The sequence below is a fragment of the Mobula hypostoma genome, chromosome 1 (genome assembly GCF_963921235.1).
Source record: "Mobula hypostoma chromosome 1, sMobHyp1.1, whole genome shotgun sequence".
Taxonomy (NCBI): Eukaryota; Metazoa; Chordata; class Chondrichthyes; order Myliobatiformes; family Myliobatidae; genus Mobula; species Mobula hypostoma.
This window is the reverse complement of record NC_086097.1, coordinates 169,358,232-169,383,441: the sequence shown is the minus strand read 5'-3', so window position 1 is coordinate 169,383,441 and position 25,210 is coordinate 169,358,232. Positions and strand designations below refer to the sequence as shown.

Sequence of the window (25,210 nt, the reverse complement as noted above, 5' to 3'; positions counted from 1 at the left end):
GCACACACTCAGCTATTCAGGAACAGCTTCTTCCGATTCCGATTCATCATCCGATTCCTAAATGGACATTGAACCCTTGGATACTACTTCACTTTTTTAATATATATTATTTCTGTTTTTTTGCACGATTTTCGGTCTACTCAATATACATATACTGTAATTGATTTACTTATTATTATTTTCTTCTATATTATGTATGCATTGAACTGCTGCTGCTAAGTTAACAAATTTCATGTCGCATGCAGGTGATAATAAATCTGATTCTATTGAACTATTCAGGTCTGAGTAGATATTCCTCAGTTTGATCTGGCTGAGCTACTGTATGTGCTATGCAGTACCTGCTTTTTGACTACAAAGGAAAAGATGACTTGTAGGAATCTCTTTTGAGAAACTTTAATGCTATAAATATAAATTTGTCGTCTTTAATTTCATTACCTACGTAACTAATGTTCCATTGAATTGACGTTGACCAATTTATTCTGTTCTGGTTTAAGATTGAGTAAAAGAAGTACTTTCATGAGCAAGGAATGCTTTCAAAGAGGGAAATTAATTTCTTTAGTGTTGAATACATAGAGCATAATTTAACAAATCTCTTGAACTGTGAAACTCAACTCAAAGTAACTTCATCTTTCTCTGGGGATAGGAATCCATTTTATCTAAATATGGAATCATCTTAGATTTTAATCTTAAAGGCATTTGTTTTTCAAAGGACAATTGAAAGAATCTGAGTATTTTTAAGGCAAAGGTAAATAGGTACTTGATATACGAGAGAGTGAATGAATACCACAGATCAGGGGAATACACAGCTAAGGTTCATTCAGATCTTGGCAAAACCGAAAGGGCTGAGTGGCTTTTTCCGGCTTCTAATTTCTATATATGTGATCTTTGAGGCTCTCTGGAAAGTTAATTATTTGTAATAATTCTAATTATTTCCATGCTGTGTAGAATCCTGCTGCATGGCGATGTTTCACATTTTCCAAACCTGACACAGTGACAGAAACATCATTACAGACTGAAAGACTCTCTTCATTGGTGGGTCCATCTGTCATGAATCACGTGCTGCGAGCAAGCTGTGATGGAGAGGTGATGAGAAATTTCATACTTCAGCTTAAAGTATTCTGTACTATTAATTTTCAAGATGTCATTGTACATCATACACTGAAAGCAAGCAATTAAAAAAGCAAATGGGATGCCTTTCCTGACAAGAGATTTTGTGTATAGAAAGAAGCATGTTATTCTGCATTGAGATGGGATTCTTGTGAACTTGTAGATGGAATGTTGTGTGCAGTTTTAGTCTCCTTGCCCAAGAATCTGCTTACTGTGGAAGGAGTGCACTGAGGCTTCACCAGACTGATTCAGGGGATTATGGTTGTAATGGATCAACTGATTGCATGTAGTTTGCATGCTGTCCTTGCAAGGGCATGAGTATATCCTTCCAATATCCAAGTAAGTTGGAAAGTTACTTGGCCACTGTAAATTGCCCCTAGTGTGTTGATAAGGCAGAGAATGTGAGGGGAGTTGAGGGAGAAAGAAACGGGATTAGTGTAACTCTGCTGGGATGGCCAGTACAAATACAGTAGACTGAACAGGCTGTATGGGTTCTGTGACTTTAATCTGAACTAGTTAGAAGACATAGAATTTGGTCTAATGTTATGGCTTGGATTGGTTAACAGACAAAACAACAAATGAAGTCCTTACTGGGCTCTGAATATATTCATTATGTAAAGATAAGCCATGCTTTTAAATGATGAAACAGGCACTAAGAAGCCATGACCATTTCTAGCTTCTATTTTTTATGTTCTTAATTCACAACCCAATGAATGTCTGAGCATAATTGTAGCATTGTTTATGGATGGTATGTGTAAGTCAATTATTTCTACCTAATAGAGGGTCCATTATTATTACGCAAACACGAGGAAATCTGCAGATGCTGGAAATTCAAGCAACACACACAAAATGCTGGTGGAACGCAGCGGGCCAGGCAGCATCTATAGGAAGAAGTACAGTTGACATTTCGGGCGGAGACCCTTCGTCAGGACTAATTGAAAGAAGAGATAGGGATTTGAGAGGGGGAGGGGGAGATCCGAAATGATAGGAGAAGACAGGAGGGGGAAGGATGAAGCTAAGAGCTGCAAAGTTGATTGGCAAAAGGGATACAGAGCTGGAGAAGGGAGAGGATCATGGGACGGGAGGCCTGGGGAGAAAGAAGGGAGGAGGGGAGCACCAGAGGAAGATGGAGAGCAGGCAAAGAGTTACTGTGAAAGGGACAGAGAGAAAAAAAAGGGGGGAAATAATAAATAAATAGATAAATATGGGATGGGGTAAGAAGAGGAGGAGGGACACTAACGGAAGTTAGAGAAATCAATGTTCATGCCATCAGGTTGGAGGCTACCCAGACGGAATATAAGGTGTTGTTCCTCCAACCTGAGTGTGGCTTCATCTTTACAGTAGAGGAGGCCATATATCGACATATCAGAATGGGAATGGGATGTGGAATTAAAATGTGTGGTCACTGGGAGATCCTGCTTTCTCTGGCGGACAGAGCGTAGGTGTTCAGTGAAATGGTCTCCCAGTCTGCGTCGGGTCTCGCCAATATATAAAAGGCCACATCGGGAGCTCTGGACGCAGTATATCACCCCAGCCGACTCACAGGTGAAGTGTCGCCTCACCTGGAAGGACTGTCTGGGGCCCTGAATGGTGGTGAGAGAGGAAGTGTAAGGGCAGGTGTAGCACTTGTTCCGCTTACAAGGATAAGTGCCGGGAGGGAGATCGGTGGGAAGGGATGGGGGGGAACGAATGGACAAGGGAGTCGCGTAGGGAGCAATCCCTGCGGAAAGCAGAGGGGGGGGGGAAGATGTGCTTGGAGGTGGCAGAAGTTACGGAGAATTATACATTGGACCCGGAGGCTGGTGGGGTGGTAGATGAGGACAAGGGGAACCCTATTATTTTCTTCCTTCTCCAGCTCTGTGTCCCTTTTGCCAATCAACTTTCCAGCTTTTAGCCCAATCCTTCCCCCTCCTGTCTTCTCCTATCATTTCAGATCTTCCCCTTCCCCTCCCACTTTAAAATCCCTTCCTACCTCTTTCAGTTAGTCCTGACGAAGGGTCTTGGCCCGAAACGTTGACTGTACTTTTTCCCCATAGATGCTGCCTGGCCTGCTGTGTTCCACCAGCATTTTGTGTGTTCCATTATTATTAGCTGACTTTGACATTTCACAGTAATTAAATGTTGTATGGGAGTTTTCACTCATTGAAAAGGGTCATAGTTTTTCTAATTACAAAAGAAAATGTTCTTTTGAGTTGTCGCCAATAATTATTGTGCATTAACTTTACAGGTTTTAGTTTTGATATGATCTAAGTGTAGAATTAACTATAGCAGTTGCTTCTCCAGTTTAGTCAGTTAGAGAGGCAATTTTTAACCCTATCTATCATAGAATGCCCTATTTTACCCAGTTTTAATCGATCATATAAAGAACTTGCATTTTCCTCTAATACCTTTTTTTTTTAAAAATGTTTTTTAGGGGGAGAAACCACTCGTACTGCTGTCTTTTTGGCAGCTGAAACTCTCAGACAAGTACATACCCTGCGATATCAGTTATTCTCTGGAATGTTTAGATGTGGGTTGTGCTGAGATGTTGCAAGTTTTTATTTTTTAATAGACCCCCTTTTTTTTTAATAGGATCCTGAAAATCTTGTTGTGTGGGTTCATTTTCAAGCACCGCAAAAATACGTCTATAATACAGGTATGTATACCTTAATGTTTGAAGTTAATGTTTAAGTATTGCCCCAGCTACAACTGAGATCTCCTTCCAGAAAAAAAGGCATGGTTTGTTTGTAATGTACAGAGTGGGTTGTTCCTCATGCAGTGATGCATATTGGAGAATTGTCTGATGTGCATTTAAAATGTGTTGGTTCATACAGCTATTTTGTTTGTAGATGTAGGTAAAGATCAGAGTTTTAGATGATAAGTATCTGCAGGCTTTTTGACCAGCATTATACCAGCATATATTTGTGCAGTAGTGATTATTGAATAACGATATTGACTGGGTATTCTCCTTCTTGCCGTCACGATCCAAAGTTGATTGTAGTGACTTTCATTACTTGAACTGAGATTAATAATGCAGGTGATATGAAAGAAAAATGTATGACTTTTTCTTTTGAAAAGGCTTCACTTCACACAGCATGCTCTCAGGTACAGTGCCTTGAAAAAGTATTCAGCCTCCAAGCCTTTGTTCACATAAATTAGTATTATAACCAGAGATTTTGATTAATTTAACTGAGAATTTTTATTTGTGAATCACATGCTCCTTTTTTTCATAGTAGAGCCCCAAAAACGTGGAAAATTGTAAAGTATGAAAAACTAAAAATTCAGAAGTGCGAAGTATTCATCCCTCTTTGCTCAGTGCTTAGTTGAACTACCACAGTCAGCTATTACAGCCAGTGGTCTTTTTGGATAAGTCTCTTATTAGCTTTGCCCATTCCTTCTTGCAAGATTGCTGAAGCTGTGCCAGGTTAGTTGGGGTGCAGCATTGAACAGCAGTCTTGCTCAAGATGTGTGATCAGGTTAACATCAGGACTCTGACTGGGCCACTCAAGAACGTAATTTTTCTTCATTTGAAGCCACTCCATGGTTGCTCTGGCAGTGTGCTTTGGTCTTTGTTATGCTGAAGGACAAACTTCCTCCCCAGTTTAAGCTTTCTGCCAGAGGCTAGCCAGCTTTTATCCAGGATCTCTCTATTTAGAAGCATTCATTTTCCCATCAATCCTGACCAGATTTCCAGCCCCTGCTGCTGAAAAGCATTCCCAAAGCCACATGTATCGCTTAGTGTTGAGTCCAAAAAATGAGTTTCGGCTCATTTGATGACAAGGCCTCCTCCTACATCTTTACAGTATCTTCTAAGTGAATTTTTACAAAGTCTTTATGGGCAAGGATATGTTTTTTTTTTAGCCAGGGCTACTTCTTTGTCCCTCTTCCCTCAATACCCTTTTTGTGCAAGACCTTAGAGATTGTGGAGACATGAATTTCAACTCCAGTTACAGCCAATGACTTCTGCAGCTCACACAGAGTGATTGTTAATGTTTAAACAACAAAGACAAGATTTTCTTTTGTTTAAGCAACTTTATATTATTTATTCACGTTCAGTACATAAGGGATGCCACCTTCTTGCCCACAATTCCCCTTCCAACCCTCGCACACATGCCCATAACAGGAAGAGTGCACGTGCCAACTAAATACTTACATAGCCTAAATGAACAGAACTGAATAATCTCCCATCCTTTTATGTATGTTAAAAACATAAAAAAAAAATTCAAATGTCCAATTGGATATGGGAATTAGTTCTAACTCTTTATGTTCATACGGTTCTTACAGTACCAAATGCCTTCACAAAGTGTCTTCAGCAGCATAAGAGCTGGCATTCTCTTCTTTGTGAGACAGTCAGCTCATGAATTTTTTGTGTTTGGACGAATTCCTTGATGCTGCTTGTCTCCAGACGAAGCCTCTTTGTAAATGATTTGTAGATTTGAGGACATCAACTAATGAACAGTTGTCTATAACACAAGTTATTTGTAGAGTGTTCTTCTGTGGGTCGCCATGGACAAGCTCAGGATAGAGTGTAGTCAGATAAACAACATTGTTAATACTTTCAGTCATTGCAAGGGTTTCTCCTGCCAATGTACTACTACAACTCTTCGGATCCTTTTTGATTGCCAACAGAGAGGTGAAAATATTCCCTTTTCTCTCATTAGTACAATAAAATATTCTCCTTGAATGCCTCCATCAGGATGATTTTCAAGTGAGGCATCACTGAAGACACTGAGCCTCAGTGAGCATTCTTTTCCAAGCTGTTGAAACTTCAAGGTTACTTTTTCAGATTGAATTTTGCGCACTATCTTGTTTGCCTCATGTAAAGTTTGTACTGTGGCTTTTTTTGTGTTGGACACCAAATTGCAGGCATCAAACATGATGTCAGGTCTGCTCTATCTTGCCACACATAGAATCTGACCTCTCTTTGACCTGAGTTGCCTACCTTCAGCTTCACTAAAGGGCGTACCTCGCCGTATGGCACATAAGGATTCCATGTGGATTGTCTGAAGATTCCTCTGTAGCTTTCATGATGCAGAACAGCAGGATGTCTATCTCTTACACAGCAGAATCTGTCATGTTCATCGTGTTCAGTGAGGCTGGTCAAGGACTACATCTGCAGCAAGCTACCACCTAAAACTGGTCCTCCTACAGTTCGCCTACCAACACAGCCGATCGACAGGTGGCACAATAGTCACTGCTCTACATACCCTCCTTATACATCTGGAGAAGAAGGATGCTGATATGAGAATGCTGCTTTTGGACTACAGTTCCTCATTCAACACCGTAATTCCATCCAGGCTCGACAGGAAGCTCAGAGATCTCGGCCTTGACCCTGTCTTGTGCAGCTGGATCCTGGACTTCCTGTCAGATCGCCAGCAGGTGATAAGAGTGGGCTCCCTCACCTCCACCCCTCTGACTCTCAACACAGGAGCCCCTCAGGGCTGTGTACTAAGTCCCCTCCTTTACTCCCTGTATACCCATGACTGCGTCACCACCCACAACTCTAATCTGCTAATTAAATTTGCTGACGAAGCTACATTGGTTTACCTAATCTCAAACAATAACGAGAAGAAGGGAAGAAGTCATCTTTCCGACACAGTGGTGTCAAGAAAACAACCTCTCCCTCAATGTCGCAAAAACAAAGGAGCTGGTTGTGGTTTACAGGAGGAATGAATATCTGCTAACCCCTATTGACATCAATGGATTAAACAGCTTTAAGTTCCTTGGCATCCCCATCACCGAGGACCTCGTGTGGTCTGTACACACCAGCTGTGTGGTAAAAAAGGCACAACAGCACCTCTTTCACCTCAGATGGTTGAGGAAGTTTGGTATGGGCCCCCAAATCCTAAGAACTTTCTTTCTACAGGGGCACAATTGGGAGCATCCTGACTGGCTGCATCACTGCCTGGTATGGGAACTGTACGTCCCCTAATTCCAGGATTCTGCAGTGAGTGGTGCGGACAGCCCAGCGCATCTGTAGTTGGAACTTCCCATGTTTCAGGACATTTACAAAGACAGATGTGAAAAAAGGGCCCAAAGGATCATTGGGGACCCAAGTCATCCCAACCACAATCTGTTCCAGCTGCTACCATCCGGGAAATGGTACTGCAGCATAAAAGCCAGGGCCAACAGGATCCGGGATAGCTTCTTCCACCAGGCCATCAGACTGATTAACTCACTTAACTATCGATTTGAATGTATTTCTATGTTTCATTGACTGTTCTATTTATTATGAATTGTTATAAATTACTATGATTGCACATTTAGACAGAGATGTAACATAAAGATTTTTACTCCTCACGTATGTGAAGGATGCAAAAAATAAAGTTAATTCAATTCAATCTGAAAGACTGGCTTTAGCTGAGGGATGACTGTTGTGGCAAAATTTTGTGAACCCAGAAGAATGAATGAACCCCAAAGCCTCCCTCCCCTTCCCCCTCACACACACAAGCAGCAGCAAAGCATCAACACTCCCTCTTCCTTTCCCTTCCCCTCACTTATTCCAGCAGGAAGCATCAGTGCCACCACCCACCAAGCAAGGAACAAACAAGGCCCCCAAAGACAGACTGTGATCTGCAGTCCAACAAAAACCATTGCTCACCCAACAAGGGAGGTGTTGCACTTTCCACAGCGAGAGGGGAGATTAACAGTTCACTGTTTTGATTCTTAGTCTGCAGCAACATTCATTTGAACTCACATGACTCGCGAACCAGCAGAGTCTCCAGAGTCAGACTCCCACAACTGTTTCAATGTTCCGATCTTCCACAGCGCTGCAGTTGACAACACCTTGGAAGAATCGTGTCCGCAGGGGCTGCACCCAGAAGGCACACAGCTTCCAGTCTGCTCCTGGAGATAATCGAAAACAGCCGGTCGATGAGCTTCGGGACGGGAACCCACTGCTGTGAAGAACCGCAGTTAGAGTGCAGCTACAGATCATGGGTTCCAACATGACCCTAGCCACCTTGAAAAGAGAAAAAGAGACATTAAAGAGAGGAATTTAAAGTGTTTTGCAGATGAGCTTGAAGAAGTCACCATACTGGCTGTTCCCCCTAATGCCAATGCTTTTGATATATCGTTGAGAGAAGAAGTCAGAGACACTCTAATGTACATATTGGTGAGTCTTTCTGGAGTTCTTTCATGTTCAGTTCCTCAAAGCCTCCAGTTACCAGGCACGCTTTTTGTGTAATTCTTTTTGGGATTTCTTTCTGGGTGCACACCCATCTTACAGACACTGTATTTCGGCCAATGTCTCTGACTTCCTCAAACATTCCATTATTGCTACTGATTTCATCCTGTTTCGCAGTTTCAAATGACACGTACTTAGTTACTAGGACATCTTCATCTTTATGCTTCTCAAATGATCCAGCCTGACCAATTCTTGGTTCAACATGAAGTCTGTCTGACATGAATGTCGACTGACTCTGCAGTGCCAGCGACCATGGCTAGTTTTAAGTATTTCAAGTTGTACCAGCTTTTGTGTCTCCCAGTAGCTTTACCTGCTTATCCTAAGACTTTAGCTTTATATGTAGACCATATCTTGGTCTACAAATCTTAGAGTTTGACCTGTTTTAAGACTGAAACTTCCATGTTGTCCTTGCACATGATGATTTCTGTTCAAGCAAGTGTGTTGAGTTCCCAGCTGCACTTTCTTTAGCACTATCTGTGCCATTGTTGAGCATCTTTTTTGGGTCTTCAGCTGCAATCCCTGTAGCAATGCCTATGCTATGTGACACTATATCAGGTAAGGGCTTTTCATTTTTTGTGTCATTCTCCATGGAGTTCTGATCAACTTCAGTTTGTACTTTACATGGTCTGGAATGATACACTCTCGTATGTTCTTCCATGTCTCATGAAGACCGCAACTCTATCCTGACCAATGACAACTCCAGGATTTTTCCATTCTGTGCAATCTGCTCTTTTGTAATGTACTTTGTCCCGTCTCATATTTCTCATCTGCAGGATGGAGCTGTGCCCTGAGTGCTCTTTGAACACTGCTTCACTGAAAGCCTTCCTTGATGCATGCAGTGCTGAAATGTGTTCCCCAACCCATTAACTCCTTGTTGTGTCCTCCAGAGCAGGTGGCCTATCAACCAGTACAGAGAGAAGGTTTGGATTCTGGCCAAACACCAATTGATACAAGCTATAGGCATGTACGTTGTATTCTTCACCATAAGGCCCCAGTCAAGTGCTGTATTTCAATCACAGCCATTGCTTTTCTTTACCTTCAGCATTATTTCAGTAAGCATTTGATTCTGTCGTTCCAGAAGTCGATTACTCCAAGGAAGTCGATTACTCCAAGGACTGTGTGCCACTTTTGAATTTGTTTCAATGTTAAGGTTCTCTGCCATATCTCTGAATTAATCATTATTATATTCACCATCATTATCACTGATTACTTTCTGAGTTTGGCCATACGCACTTATCCAGGAATAGGTGGAGATTTTTAAACTATCTCTGAAGGTCTTTTTGTGTTTACAATGCTATCGGGACTGAAATGTGTGAACTCATTATTGATGTGGAGATACCACATTCTTTGCTCCAATTTATGTCGGTCTATGGCTACTGTTTCATTTTGTTCAGATGCTAGTGGCAGACCAACCACAGGTTTGGGCTGAGGCTTTCCAAACTTTAGGCATGTCTCACAGCTATCAATTATCTGCTTTAGAAAGGAAAAATAATCTGTATCTTTGTTTTCTGAACTCCTGAGCAATTTGACGTCTATCAGTCAAGGCATGTCCAGACTGCTTGAGAAGCTTGAGCAACACTTTGCGTTTCTCATCCAGCGTTCATGTTCTCTGTGACAGTTAGTACTTCATTCTCACATTGGTTCTCAGTAATGTCCAGAGCTGGTGAGCTCAAGAGACACTAACTGTTGAAACATTGTTGTTTGGTCTTACCCCAAATCCAGTACTGCCCTCGTTTTCTTTAGCGTAATGGAATATTCACTGGTACCACCTTCATTTCGATATAACATTTTGTCTGCCCTATTTTTTAGGGGAATTTTCACTCTTCTAGTGGAGTGTACAATCTTCCCAGCTCCAAATATGAATGCTTTGTAACCATGGCGTATCTGTGTTCACCACTTTATGCGCTTCATTGTAGTTTAGTTCACTTACATAGCTTTCAAGCCATTTTTCTCCACACTGCATATGCATGCTGTATCAATAATAACAAATCCTAGAGATTCTATCATCAGATGTCTTGCATTAGTAAGTGATTCCTTTGCAAACAATGTTATATGACACTCTTCTTCATCTTCAGATTTATTATTTTCTTCATTTAGCTCAACTTGTTTGGTTCTGTGTGAACAGTTTTTGCCTAGTGGCAAGTACTTTAACGAACCGCACATTTTGATCTCCTGCTGTAGTTGTTGAGTGGATTTGTACCAGGTAATGGTACCCTCATCAGATAGCTCTGGGACCTATGCTGGCTGCACTGGTTGCTGCACAGGAGGCATGCCGTTTTCTGATTCAAACTAATTCCGACTGTTGCTGGATCCGATTAATTAGAAACCATCCTCTGCTACCACTGTTAATGCTCAAATAACGAAGGCAAGATTTTCTTTCATTTAAGCAACTTTATCTGTTCATGTTCAGTACATCAGGGCTGCCACCTTCTTAGCCACAATTCCTCTTCCACCCTTCACACACATGTCCATAACAGGCAAAATGCACATGCCAACAAAATACTTGCATAGCCCAGATGAACAGAGCTCAACAACTTCTGGTGTCACTGTGGCCTCTTACAAGTGCCGGAGACGAAGGTTAGAGGGACAGTGTGACTGTGGTTTCATCTTTTTCCCACTTTTTCACAATGGACTGCAATGAGCTCCAAGGTATAGTTAGTGCCTTTGAGATGGTCTTATACCCTTCCCCAGATTTTTGCTTCATTTCCCTGATTTGTCTTGAATGCTCTTGTCTTCATTTTGGTTTGGTCTGTTAAAAATCAGCCACACTGTTGGACCTTTGAGAGAGAGAGGGAGCTTCATTCTTATGAATTCATTGAAAACGGGATCCTCCAATTTTTTTTTTAACATCTATTTTAGATGAGCTGGTAAGGTAATACAGTTTATTGCACAAGGAAAATTTGCGTAGTAATTACAGAGGGGATGAATCTTTTTTCAGCCCCACAATCTTGATTTTTTAGTTCATTGTTGACAGGTTTTGGAATTTTTATTTTGATTTCACATGCACAATATTTTGTAGATTAGCTCAAAAAATCCTACTTCAATATATTTTAAATTTAGAAAATGAGACAGTAAAATGTGAAAATAGTTTTGGGGGCTGAATACTTTTTCAAGGCACAGTAAATAAATTTAAATCTTGCAGCTGTCTCTGCCTCAACAGTTTCTTGCAAGCAATGAAGAATTGAAGAAGCTACTATATCTAACTATTTGACTTGCATCCTTCCTACCTCTTTAACAGCTAATTGTAGTCACCATCTTTTTTGATAATCAGCTTATCTCTGAAGTTTAATATTGTGCTGGCAGGCTTGGATGTAGATGGCCTTTGGCCAGAATCAAGCCAAGCATATTAATTGATTACTCATCTTCATTATAACGAGTTAATATGTCGGTGACTGCCTAGTTTTAGACAGAAGTGAATAATTTTAATCGTTAACTACTGGTGCCTCTTTTTTTTGTCATTGGACAGTGGACCATATCACTGCAGGGCGAAAATATTCGTCATTTAAGGCAACCAAAATTACCAGTGAAATTTCTGTTAATTCTTTGAAAAACAATTGTGTTAATCAGATTCCTTGTCACACAACTGGTTGAGATAATTACTGGTCTGTGATTTGCTGGCAAAAGACTGCCTTACAAGTACATCAACCCACACCACTCAAAGCCAGTGTTCAGCTGTCTGGGTGTGGTGAATCTGTTTTGCTGACATGAAGAATCTTGGTTTCCAGCACAACATGAAAGAAATAAAAACAGAAAATGTTGGAAACGTTCAGGAGGTCTGACGGAACAATTGGAAGATAAACCTTTAATGAACAAGACAAAGACCTTCTGTCAGAACCGAGAGGGAGAAACCAAGTTAATTATATTGCAGCAAGGATGGGGAAGGAATAGATGTAACAGAATTTTCTAAACTTATCCTTGTAAGCGGAACGAGTGCTACACATGCCCTTACACTTCCTCCCTTACCACCATTCAGGGCCCCAAACAGTCCTTCCAGGTGAGGCGACACTTCACCTGTGAGTCGACTGAGGTGATATACTGCGTCCGGTGCTCCCGATGTGGCCTTCTATGTATTGGCGAGACCTGACGCAGACTGGGAGACCGCTTTGCTGAACACCTACGCTCTGTCCGCCAGAGAAAGCAGGATCTCCCAGTGGCCACACATTTTAATTCCACATCCCATTCCCATTCTGACATGTCTATCCACGGCCTCCTCTACTATAAAGATGAAGCCACACTCAGGTTGGAGGAACAACACCTTATATTCCGTCTGGGTAGCCTCCAACCTGATGGCATGAACATCGACTTCTCTAACTTCCACTAATGCCCCACCTCCCCCTCGTATCCCATCTGTTATTTATTTTTATACACACATTCTTTCTCTCTCTCTCTCTCTCTCTCCTTTTTCTCCCTCTGTCCCTCTGAATATACCCCTTGCCCATCCTCTGGGTTCCCCCCCACCCCTTGTCTTTCTTCCCGGACCTCCTGTCCCATGATCCTCTCGTATCCCTTTTGCCAATCACCTGTCCAGCTCTTGGCTCCATCCCTCCCCCTCCTGTCTTCTCCTATCATTTTGGATCTCCCCCTCCCCCTCCCACTTTCAAATCTCTTACTAGCTCTTCCTTCAGTTAGTCCTGACGAAGGGTCTCGGCCTGAAATGTCGACTGCACCTCTTCCTAGAGAATCTGCCTGGCCTGCTGCGTTCACCAGCAACTTTGATGTGTGTTGCTAGAATTCTCTAATTGATAGGTTAATGAGCATGAATGAAGGATTATAAAAGCTATGAAGGCAGTTGAAAATGGAAAATATATAAGTGTAAAAGCTGTAAAGAGCTGTAGGAATTGTAGCAGGTAAACTTGCTGTGAATCATCCATCATGTCAGTTTTCCTTTTTCCATAAGCACCAAAATGGACAGTTTTAATACAACCCATGGATCATCCTTCATTTATGCTTAGTATATCAGATTGTCAGGTTTACAAATAAGTATAGAAATTAAAGATATAATTGACCCCATATTGACAGTAATGAAACAGTTGAGCTGTTTTGTTTTACTTGGGTAGTGCATGGAAGTCATGCAGAGGCTATTTTAGAAATTTCTTAAAAGGATATCAGTTTTCCCATGAATAAAAATAGAGGCTCTTTTTGTTAAGAGTAGATTAAATGAAGGCCAAATAGAAAAGCGTAAACATTTTTCTAAGGGTAAATTTGAGGTAACTGTTCTTGTGGAAAGATAAATAGTTCAGATTGATATTTTCCATATGTGCTATTTACATCATTCTGTTTCAATCTTTCTGCTTTGTAATATTCTACTCTGAAATGTTTCTTTCTGGAGAATTTCTTTAAAAGGATAAAATAAAGTTAATATTAATATGGAGGATTGTTAGGAAAGGGATTGTCCTCTAATAACAGTGAATATAGATTGATTTTATTTTTTTATCAGATGATAAACAGGAATATTGGTGCAATAGAATGAAATCAATTCATTTCTAAAACTTAAGTAAAGACATGTGCAACATTGTTTTCTTCCATTATTTATTAAATTTTAACAGCTTTGAATCAACCCCTGAAACATTGAATTTTACAGCAGTAAATACTATAACTTTTGTTTCAGATCCTGTCGGTGCACCGGAGGAATACTTGGCAAGAATTGATGTTGAAGTTGATACTCCTGGTCCCAGCAATATTATTAACAGTATACCACTCTGTTCCAGAGTTGGAATTGTCAGAATACATGCTCCCAAACACCTGCAAGTATGCTGGCATTACTATTTGAAGGAAATATTTTGCTTTGGGTTTTATGACAATGTGGAGTGCAGAGCTTTGCCGAAGTAACACTCATAACCTTTGCCACTTCTACCAGCCCTATTGACCCTTAAGGAAGGAGAGATCAAGTTCAACTAGCATTCATTGTTAAACAGACAAATCTGCAGATGTTTGCCACGTTGTTGTCTGGATTAAACTGCAAGTGCTTTGAGGTTGGACAAACTGGGGTTGTTTCCTCTGGACCAGTGGAAACAGTAGAGACCTGATAAATTTTATAAAATTCAGAGCTACAGATAGGCAGCTGGTATAATTTTCCTTGGGGTCAACATTACTAATACCAGCAGGCACACATTTTTAAGTAAGAGAGGAGAAAATTTAAAAAGGGGTGTGTGTGTGTGGCTTTTGTTTTTAAAGCATCGTAGTTGGTGCCTGGAATTTGCTGCCAGGTGTGATGGTGGAGGCAATCATGATAGAGGCAAATGAATATGCAAAGTATTGTGGGGCATGTACCATGGGCAAGCTGAAGGAATTTATTTAGTTATGTGTCATTAATTAATTTGGACTGTATGGCTTGTTCTTGTGTTGTACTATACTGTTCTGTGTTCTAGTTGTGCAGCAATATTGCTTAATTACAGATGTGGTTTATGTGGGTTAGGGTACATAACTACATTTTGTAGTCCTGAATTTCCATGTGAACTGTAAATTGAAAGTGGTAGGATATGGAAGTCTGATTAACTATGTGTATGTTGCAAAACTGATTAGATGAAGTGTGAGTGTAAACTTGCAAGGACCATAACATGGGTCTGTAAAGGTTTCTGCAAGTATGTAAAAAGACTAGGGATTTGTGGTTCATGGAAAGAGTACTGGAGTACAGAATCAAGGATGTCTTACTGCAATTTTACAGGGATTTGGGGAGACCACTCTTGGAGTATTGTCTGCAACCTCTTTTCCTTGGGGGGGGGAGGGGAATGAGACATACTTTTCATGGAGGAAATATGGTTAAGTTCCAGAAAGATATGCAAAATGGACACTGCTGCAAAAGGAGAGATTTGGATCATTATAATTTTGAACACTTCATTCAAGCTCTCCCTCAGCCTCCCTCCATTTCAAAGAAAGCAAACCTAGCTACCAGTGTTTCCTTCTAACTTAAATGCTCGATTCCAGGCAAGATCCTAGTGAACCTCCTCTGCACCCACTCAGGTGTAACCATGTCCTTCCTCTATGAAAAGTTATATGTTTGACAAAGCTAATTTGAGGGCTTCTTTTTGACTAGTTCCTTATTATCAAACCTTACTTTGTTTCTGGGTCTTCAAAACTAAACTTTTTTTCTTATGAAACCTGCATTGGGGTATATCAGTGCTACATAGACTGAAATTTTCAATGCTTTTGCATCTAGACGCTTGTCATTTCTGCTGAACCAGGCAAGACAGCTAAACAAATCCTCCCTCTAAAAAATGCTGGAAATATCAGTGCACAGCTAAAGATTCAGGTGAGTTATCAATTTTTTTTTCAAACCAATTTCATGAGAGTAATAAAAGATAACCTTCAGTTTCTTTAGATTTTTTCTTTGCATAACAATAGTCAAATATCTCACATTCACACCTTTAGTCATGTCAATGCCAATTCTGTCCCAAAATTTGTAAAATGTTAGCATCCAGCTATCTTTATTTCCATGTGTGTTTCTTGTCCAGAATTGGCTGTCAAATTTATTGCTTTATGAAAGAGAGCACTATTATATACACTTCTGAAACCCTTTCCAATTTTTCTTTCAACTTGACTGCTGTTTTGTGTATTTTTTCCTTCCACTGGTAAAATAACTGCTATCTGTTTTCTGTGGAAGTAGTTCTAGTGGAAGTAATCACAGAATTCTGAAATACTGGAAGAGAATATTTAGTTTGCTGTGCTGATTCTTTTGTTTGAATGCTAATCCTTGTTACCAATTACAGATACGAACTTTAACCTTGCTTGGCCAAGTGCACACTAATAACAGGTCACTGTCAAAGTCCATGGCTTAAGTGTCTTAAGTTAAATTGTTTCTCTAATTTTCTGAAATCCTCTTGGCATTGATCCATGTTATAAGAATTCCACTGTGGAAAATACAAATCCTGAAATAATCCCTTTTTTACTTGATCCATGAAATTTATTTTTCCTTTAGGCTGCCAAACCTGGCTTTTTTCTAGCACAGCCAGAAAATATCCTTATTCGCCCTGGAGAAGAATCTGAGATAGTTGTTTCATATACTCCAAAGGATACACAGACTGAAATGCAAAGGTATAACTTTCAATCTTTTTTTGATAACCACTGACATTCAAGCTGAGTTGCAAATTCACTTTGTTTCCATGCTTCTTTAGTTCAGCTTCTGAATTGTGTAGACTTGAACCAATGGGTCAAATGTCACTGCAGCCACCTCCTTTAAAATCAATGGGTGTATGTCATCAGGCCCCGTCAATTTGTCTACCTTTATTTATGGAGCTTTCTCTTGTGCTTTATCCCTTGTATGTAGAATTTTTATGTTCCTTGTTATATGAAATTAACCTATTATTTCTAGGATTATTGATAATCTCCAAAATGAAACAATATATAGAAAAATTTACGATGACAAAGTTGCATTTCACTGGGTTCTGATGCACCAACTTGGGTAGTATTAATGTCCTAATAAAGGAAGACTTGCTTGAGTTTGTGGGGCACGAAATGTCCTTTATGCATCATTAGTCCAGTAACTTTGTAATTGATTCTCTCTTTGACGTGTCAGTATTTTTGAGTAAAAGATGAAAATGCTTAGTTACACATAGTGGAGAAAAAGAAATATTGCTTTATTTCAGTGATCTTTTTTAAGGAGGGTGAGGGGTTACCTTTACATACTTGTATCATTAAGGACCCAATGGATGGCCAGTTTTTTCCAGAGCAGGGAAGTCTAAAACTAGAGGAACTATTTTTAAGATGAGAAGGGAAATACATAAAAACTGGTGGGTAGTTTCAATTCTCTGCTGGTTAACTCTGATTTCAAGAGTTTACTTTCCTTTGATATTGCTTGTAACAAACATTAGCTGTTTTAAATGTATATTATCTACAGTATCTCACATTTTGAATTTGTAATTATTTTCATTCCACTAGTTATTTTTTTTTAACTCAGCTCTGTTTTTAAAATAATTGAACAAATTATAAATTATTTTTGAGGATAAAGTCATTGGAAATGCTAAGAATTGTTATCTTTTTAGCCATTTGGCTATTCTGGTTCAACCTTTTGGTCCCCAGTATGAAGTTGGCTTAAAAGGAGTGCTTTGGAAACCTGAATCCTATCAATCCGTCTCTTCATCCGGAAGCTCCTCTTTGGAGATACCACCAATTCTGTCCAACAAGCAATTTATATCGTGGGGAGGAGTTTCCCTCGGAAGGACAGTGTAAGTTCCATTCTCTGACTTCTCCGGTGAAAGATGCTGCCAAATAATGGTTATAAATGTTTATACCACTATTTCCAACTACATCAAGGTGATAGGGTAATTCCTATATTTTTAATATTTTTCGTAAGATAAGAGGTAGTTGTTGGGAAACTTTTGAGAGCTACCAGTTGCATTCCCTCCACCTACTTCCCTGTAATGTAGTCTCTGTCATTAACTGCATCCTGATCTTCCTGCCACCCAACTACACTAACAGTAACCAATTAACCTACCAATCAGTATGTCATCCCACTTTCAATGAAATAGTTTTTAAAAAAAACACCTCTTCTAATTAACCAGTTTGCATATTTTCTCAGTGCACTGTTTTTCAACTTACAGTCATCAGAAACTTGTGCTTAGAAATAATTCTTCAACTGTTGCACAGCAGTTACGCCTGTTGATCAAAGGTCAAGATCAGGACTGCTTTCAGGTAAATGTTAATTCTAATTCTGTAATGTAATTTGCATATAGAAATCAAAAGTAATTACTATGCCCTAGAGATTCTGTTTCCAAGGAGATCAATTTTCAAACTCTCATATTTTGTTTTCATTGTCATTATAGATGATAACCTCTTGCCTTTGTGATTTTAAAATACTGGAAATAAATTGTGTGAGTTCATGCAGTGTATTTTCAATCTACTTTGTTAGAAAATTGATGCAGTTTGGAGGAAATTAGCGTGATTATCAAATCTATTTGGTCAGAATTCAGGAGCAAAATGTTCCTGTGAGGAACAAAGATCAGGATGACCAAGTTCAGGAATCTCAGATGATGAAAGATGTAAATTTAGTCAAAAATAAAATGGAAGCAGCAGGGACTTCGAGGAATATAAAGAAAGCAGGAGAAAAATTAGGACATCAGAAGAGCTATCTTGGACCATGAATTGCCATTGGCAAGTGTGCATTTTATTTTAAAGGGAGCAAGGGAATGGTTTAGCTCCACTCAAAGGCAAGGTAATTTATTCCTGCAGCCAAAGGGAACAGCGAGGTAAATGAGCACTTTGCATCACTGTTCACCAAAGAGGTCAGGGAGGGCTATGATATTCTAAGGTATGTTGATGTAATGGAGGTGGTAGTGGTTTTGGGTCGCTTGAAGTTAGATAACTCCCTGGAGCTTGATGGGAACTATCCCAGGTTATTGAGGGAGGCAAGAGGAGACTGGGGCCTTAATGGAGACCTTTGTATCCTCATTAACAACAGCTAAGTTCCCAGCAGATTGGAAAATAATCAGTGTTGTTCATGTGTTTAAAAATGGCAATGCGAATAATCCAGCAATTTATAGAACATAGTCCAGGAACAGGCTCTTTAGCCCATTATGTCATCAAATGCCCAGTTAAATTAATCCCTTCTGCTTACACCAGTGTCCAAATCCAAATCCTTCCATGGAAAGCCACAAAACAAAGAAACACCGTGGAAGTTCTTTAAAGAAAAGCACCAAACCCCCAACACACAAAAAAGAACAAATTGCAAATGGGGAAAAAAACAAGCTAAAAACACAGAATCCCACCTCCCAAAGTCATCAAAAGAGTCCAGGCATATTCAGTTTAACTCAGCTCAGTTCAGTCTAGCACTGTGTTGTTCATTAACGCAGGCTCTAGATCCAGTCTGCCCCGATCAAAATAGCAACAAAAACACATCATAACATGATCTATAGAGTCCAATCCACAAATCCGTGTTGATTAAACCTTGCCGAAGACCCAGGACTCCAGTACTCGCTCGCAGAGGAGAAGGAGAAAGAGACAATTTGAACGCAGGTAAATAATGCTGAACACCCACCTGCCTTCCATTCTTGTCCTTCGTAATTTTCAATCTTCCTCGATGCTTTAATCAGTGAGAAATGGAGCTGATCATGAGCTCATGCCCCATTTCCAGGCTTCTTGACCTTGAGGCCACACGCTTTGCTCAAAGCCTCTCTGAACTCCCCCTGAGACAGCAAAGTGCCAGATCTATCAATTGGGCACAAAAGCACCACCAAACTGTAGCTCACAGGCTTCAACAGTAGCAGGACCACATTTGAAAGAAAATGAAGACACAAAAACAGTGAGAGAAGTAATATTGTGTACTGTCTGAAGGATTTTGCTCTTGATCACGTTCACAAGTAGGGTGGTCTTCCCAGAGTAGAAGTGCCACATACTAGAGGGCTCAGGTTTAATATGAGAAGGGCAAAGTTTAAAATAAGTTTATGAGACAATGTTTTTTAAAGCACAAAGTGTAAAGCCAGTGGAGATGGTGGAAGCAGATACAATCACAAAGTCTGAGGTATATAGACAGGCACATAAGCAAGTAGAAAAAGGAAGGAATATAAACCATGTTTAGGCCAGATTAGATTAAGTTACTTTGGCAATGTAATTCTGTCCCTATGTTGTGTTGCTCAATATTCATGAAGTATTTGTCAAGACATTTTTGAATGTCTGAACAACACACATCAAACTTGCTGGTGAACGCAGCAGGCCAGGCAGCATCTCTAGGAAGAGGTACAGTCCACGTTTCGGGCTGAGACCCTTCGTCAGGACTAACTGAAAGAAGAACTAGTAAGAGATTTGAAAATGGGAGGGGGGGGGAGATCCGAAATGATAGGAGAACACAGGAGAGGGAGGGATGGAGCCAAGAGCTGGACAGTTCATTGGCAGTTAGTCCTGACGAAGGGTCTTGGCCCGAAACGTCGACTGTACCTCTTCCTAGAGATGCTGCGTTCACCAGCAACTTTGATGTGTGTTGCTTGAAATTCCAGCATCTGTGAATTTCCTCATGTTTGAATGTCTGAGATTGAGTTTTAATTCAGATACTGTATTTGTAGTTACAGAGCACATTTGGTCCTGAAGAACGGTTGATCGGCAACTGTGAATTGATGGTTTGTCCCAAAGAAGATGTCTGTGTGCATCTTTTGTTTGCACCAACAAGGGTTGCTTGTATGTTGGCAAGACTTGAAATTAAGCAATCAAGGATACGGTCAACTCAACCAGGAGTAAAATTCACAGTATGTATTTGGTGCCACATTAAGCATAACGAAGCAAACGATCGCTGGAAAATGGATTGTTCTAATGAATTTGTTCTTTTCTCTTGTTAAAGGTACTGATAATCCTAAATTGCTTCCCCTTTAGGTGCCAAAACTCAAGACTGCTTGATTTTGCTGATAGATGTAGGGTAGAAGATAACTCCGTATAAAGACAAACAAGATGTGCCATGCCTAAATTGCACTGACAGAAAAAATGTGGAACCAATCCAAGTAATATGGAAATGAGCATGTTCAAAGATGTACAGGACTGAAACCACAGTAGCTGCCTCATTAAGTTCATGTCCTTTTACACAAATTGTTAGTTAAAGTCCTGTAACTTGTTCCTGTATTATAAGACCATTAAGATGTGGGAGCAAAATTAGGCGGTTTGACCCATCGAGTCTGCTCCACCATTCATTATTGTGGATCCATTTTTCCTCTCAGCCCTAATCTCCTACCTTCTCCCAGTATCCCTTCATGCCCTGACCAATCAGAATTTTATCAACTTCTGTCTTAAATATTTAAAAAGACTTGGCCTCCACAGCTGCCTGTGGCAACGAATTCCACAGATTCACGACTCTGGCTAAAGAAATTCCTTCTCATCTCTGTTCTAAAAGGACGCCCCTCTATTTTGAGGCTGTGTCCTCTGGTCTGAGACTGTCCCACCATAGGAAACATACTCTCCACATCCACTCTATCGAAGTCTTTCATCATTTGATAGGTTTCAGTTAGGTTGTCCATATGTAGCTGCATTGTGTGACCCAAAATTTTGCTAAACAATCAAAATGGTTGTGTCAGAATGGTAAACTCTGCAGATAGCCTACAAGTTAGAACTAGTTGTCTGGAGACATGGTACTGTAAACGCTTGGTCTCATTAATGTAGAGTAGGCCACATTGGGAGCATGGGTGTAGTAGATGAGGTTGGAGTAGGTGCATTGAATCTTTGCCTCACCTGGAAGAGCAATTTTGGTCCCTGGATAGTGGTGAAGGAGGAGATGTAGAAACTAGTGCTGCACTTCCTGCAATTGCAGGGGAAAGTGCTGTTGGCGGGTGTGGGATAAACGGAGAGGGAAGAGCAAACAGGAGTGTTACAGAGAGTAGACCCTACAGAAAGCAGAAAGAACTGGGGAGGATGAGTTACAGGTACTGGTTGTGGGATCCTGTATCAGCTGGTGGTATTGAAGGATGATGTTGAGACTGATACACTGAAAGGTAAAGGGAAATCGTATCTCTCTGTCCGAGGGGAGGGGTTGTGAGAGGCTACATCCAGGAGGAAGTTTGAGAGAGGTCTCCATCGGTTGAAGGGAAGCCATGTTTGCTGAAGGAGGAGAACACTTCAGGTATCCTGGAGTGGAAGTCCTCATCTTGAGAGGAGATGTGGTGGAAACAAACAGAGGGGTTACATCTTTATAGGAGAGGAGAGAGTGTAGTTCACAGAGCAGCAAGAGTAGGTGAGTTTACGGTAAATGTTAGTGAGTAGAACTGAGAAAGAAGGAGATCCAGAAAAAGGTGGGTATTGAAAATGGTCCAAGTGAATTTGAGAGCAGGTTGGAAGTTGATCATGAAGATGATAAAATAGGTGAGTTGCAAATGGGTCTAAGAAGCAGTACCAATTATGTCATTGGTGTAATGGGGGAAAAGTTGAGAAATGGTGCCACAGTTTTTGATGTAGCTAACAAAAAGACAGTTATAGCTGGGCTATATGCAAGTGTCCATGGCTACACCTTTAATATGTAGGAAGTGACAGTAATCAAGTGAGAGGACCATAAGAGACAAGCAAAATTAGGCCAGTCCTCCCACTGAGTCTGCTCTGCCATTTCTTCATGGCTAATGGATTATCCCTCTCAACCCCTTTCTCCTCCCTTCATGCCCTGACTAACTAATTAGCTATCAAACTTCACTTTAAATATACTCAATGACTTGACTTCCACAGCTGCCAATGACAATGAATTCCACACATTCACCACCCTCTGGCTAAAGAAATTCCTTCTTATCTGTTATAAATGGACATCCCTCTATTCTGAAACTGTGCCCTCTGGTCTTAAACGCACCCACTATAGGAAGCATCTTCTCCACATTCATTCTATCAAGACCTTACATTATTCTCTAGGTTTCAACGAGATCCTTCCTCATTCTGCTAAACTCCTGCATTAACTGACTCAGAGCCATCAAATGCTCATCATACATTCATATGATGTACTGACGAAGGGTCTCGGCCTGAAACGTCGACTGTACCTCTTCCTAGAGATGCTGCCTGGCCAGCTGCGTTCACCAGCAACTTTGATGTGTGTTGCTTGAATTTCCAGCATCTGCAGAATTCCTCGTGTTTACCTCATCATACATTAACACTTTCCTTCCCACAATCATTTTCGTGAACCTCCTCTGGACACTTTCCAATGCCTGCGTATCTTTTCTTAGATCAGGAGCCCCAAAACTGCTCACAATATAGTGCTTTATAAGGCCTCAGCATCACATTGTTGCTCTTATATTCGAGTCCTCTCAAATGAATACAAACATTGCATTTGCCTTCCTTACCACTGACTCAACCTGCAAGTTAACCTGCACAAGAACTCCCAAGTTGCTTTGCACCTCTGATTTTTGAATCTTTTCCCCATTCAGAAAATAGTCTAGTCCTTTATTTCTTCTGTCAAAGAGTATGACCATACACTTCCCTATACTATATTCCATCTGCCACTTTGCCCGTTCTCCCAATCTGTCCAAGTCCTTCTGCAAATCTCCTACTTCCTCAACTCTACCTGCCCTCCACTTATCTTTGTATTGTCTCCAAATTCACCACAAAACCATCAATTCTGTCATCCAAATCATTATATATAATGAGAGAAGTAGTCCCAATCCGGATCTCTGCAGAACACCACTAGTCACTGGCAGCCAACCAGAACAGGCTGCCTTTATTCCCACTCTTTGCCTCTCGCCTGTCAGCCAATTTCCATGCTAGTAGTATCTCTCCTGTAATTCCATAGGTTCTTATTTTGTTAAGTAGCCTCGTGCAGCAACTTGTCAAAGGCCTTCTGAAATTCCAAGAAAATAACATCCACTGACTCTCCTTTGTTTATCCTGCCTGTTATTTCATCAAAGAATTCCAACAGATTTGTCAGGCAAGATTTCCCCTGAAGGAAACTATGCTGACTTTGGCTTACATTTATCATGCGTCTCCAAGTATCTGAAACCTCATCCGTAATCATGGACTCCCACATCTTCCCAACCACTGAAGTCAGGCGAGCTGTCCTAAAATTTCCTTTCTTCTGCTTTCCTCCCTTTCTTCTTCAAGAGTGGAGTAACATTTGCAATTTTCCAGTCCTCTGGGATCATTCCAGAATCCAGTGATGCCTTCACATCTCTTCAGCTACCTCATTCAAAACCTTGTGATTTAGTTCCATTTGGTCCGGGCAGGAAGGAAGGCATAGGTGGTGGTGTGGCTCTACTGGTAAGAGAAGGAATTACATCTTTAGAAAGAGGTGACATAGGGTCAGAGAATGTGGGTGGAGTTAAGAAAGTAGAAGGGTAAAAAAACATTATGGGAATCATAGAAAGGCCTCCAAATAGTAGCCAAGATGTGGGGTTCAGATTGCAAAGGGGGCTGGAAAGACTAATGTCACATTTGTAATAGGGGACTTCAATATGCAAGGGGATTGGGAAAATTATCTTGATATCAGATTGCAAGAGAGAATTTGTTGAATGCCTATGGGATGGCTTTTTACAGCAGCTTGTGCTTGAGCTTACTTGGGGAAAGGCTATCTTAGATTGGGTGTTGTGTAATAATCTAGATTTTATTAGCTTAATGTAGATGACCCCTAAGGAGTCAGTGATCATAATATGATTGAATTCATACTGCAATTTGAGAGGGAGAAGCCGAAGTCTCATATATCAGTATCGCAATAACAGAAATTACAGAGGCATGAGTGAGGAGCTTGTCCAAGTGGATTGGAGAGGGATACTGGTGGTGATGGTGGCAGAACAGAGGTGGCTGAAGTTTCTGGGAATAGTTCACAAGATACAGGATAGATATGTCCCACAGAAGAAGTTGTTTTCAAATGGCAGGGCTGACAAGGGAAGTTAGGGACTGCATAAAAGCCGAGGAAAGGGCATATACGGTAGCAAAAGTGAGTGGGTAGTTGGATGATTGGGAAGTTTTTAAAATGGAGGACAAAGAAATGGCAGATGAACTTAAGTACTTTGCTTTGGTATTTATTACAGAAGACACAAGCTGTGTGCCAGAGGTTGCTGAGTGTCAGGGAGCAGGAGTGAGTGCCATTGCTATTACAAAGGAAAAAGTGCTAGGCAAACTGAAAGGTCACCTGGACCAGAGGGACTACATCCCAGAGTCCTAAAGGAGGTTGCTGAAGAGATAATGGATGCATTGGTCGTGATCTTTCGAGAATCACTTGATTCTGGCTAGGTCCTGGAGGACTGTTATTACACTCTTTAAGGGAGGACAACAAAAGAAAGGAAATTATAGGCCAGTTAGCCTAACTCAGTGGTTGGAAAAGTGTTGGAGTCTTATTATTAAGGATGATGTTTTGGGGTACTTGGAGACTAATAATAAGTCAAAATCAGCATGGTTTCTGTGAAGGGAAATCTTGCCTGATAAATCTAATAGAATTCTTCGAGGAAGTAACAAGCAGGGTAGATGAAGAAGAGGCAGTGGGTGTCATTTACTTGGATTTTCAGAAGGCATTTAATGAGGTGCCACATATGAGGCTGTTTTTAACAAGATAAAATCCTGTGGCAT

General features: G+C 40.6%; 1 protein-coding gene across 6 annotated transcripts in view; it reads left to right on the top strand.

The window, feature by feature from the left end:
• Positions 1–25,210, top strand: part of cep192 (centrosomal protein 192) — a 222,195-nt gene that overhangs the window by 128,528 nt on the left and 68,457 nt on the right. For all 6 annotated transcript variants that reach the window (XM_063059701.1, XM_063059694.1, XM_063059687.1 and 3 more), the window contains 8 exons: positions 946–1,083; positions 3,679–3,742; positions 13,881–14,020; positions 15,429–15,521; positions 16,188–16,303; positions 17,251–17,433; positions 17,809–17,899; positions 20,263–20,442. In XM_063059701.1, the coding sequence (XP_062915771.1) occupies positions 946–1,083; positions 3,679–3,742; positions 13,881–14,020; positions 15,429–15,521; positions 16,188–16,303; positions 17,251–17,433; positions 17,809–17,899; positions 20,263–20,442 (1,005 nt within the window). The remainder of the gene's footprint in view (positions 1–945; positions 1,084–3,678; positions 3,743–13,880; positions 14,021–15,428; positions 15,522–16,187; positions 16,304–17,250; positions 17,434–17,808; positions 17,900–20,262; positions 20,443–25,210) is intronic.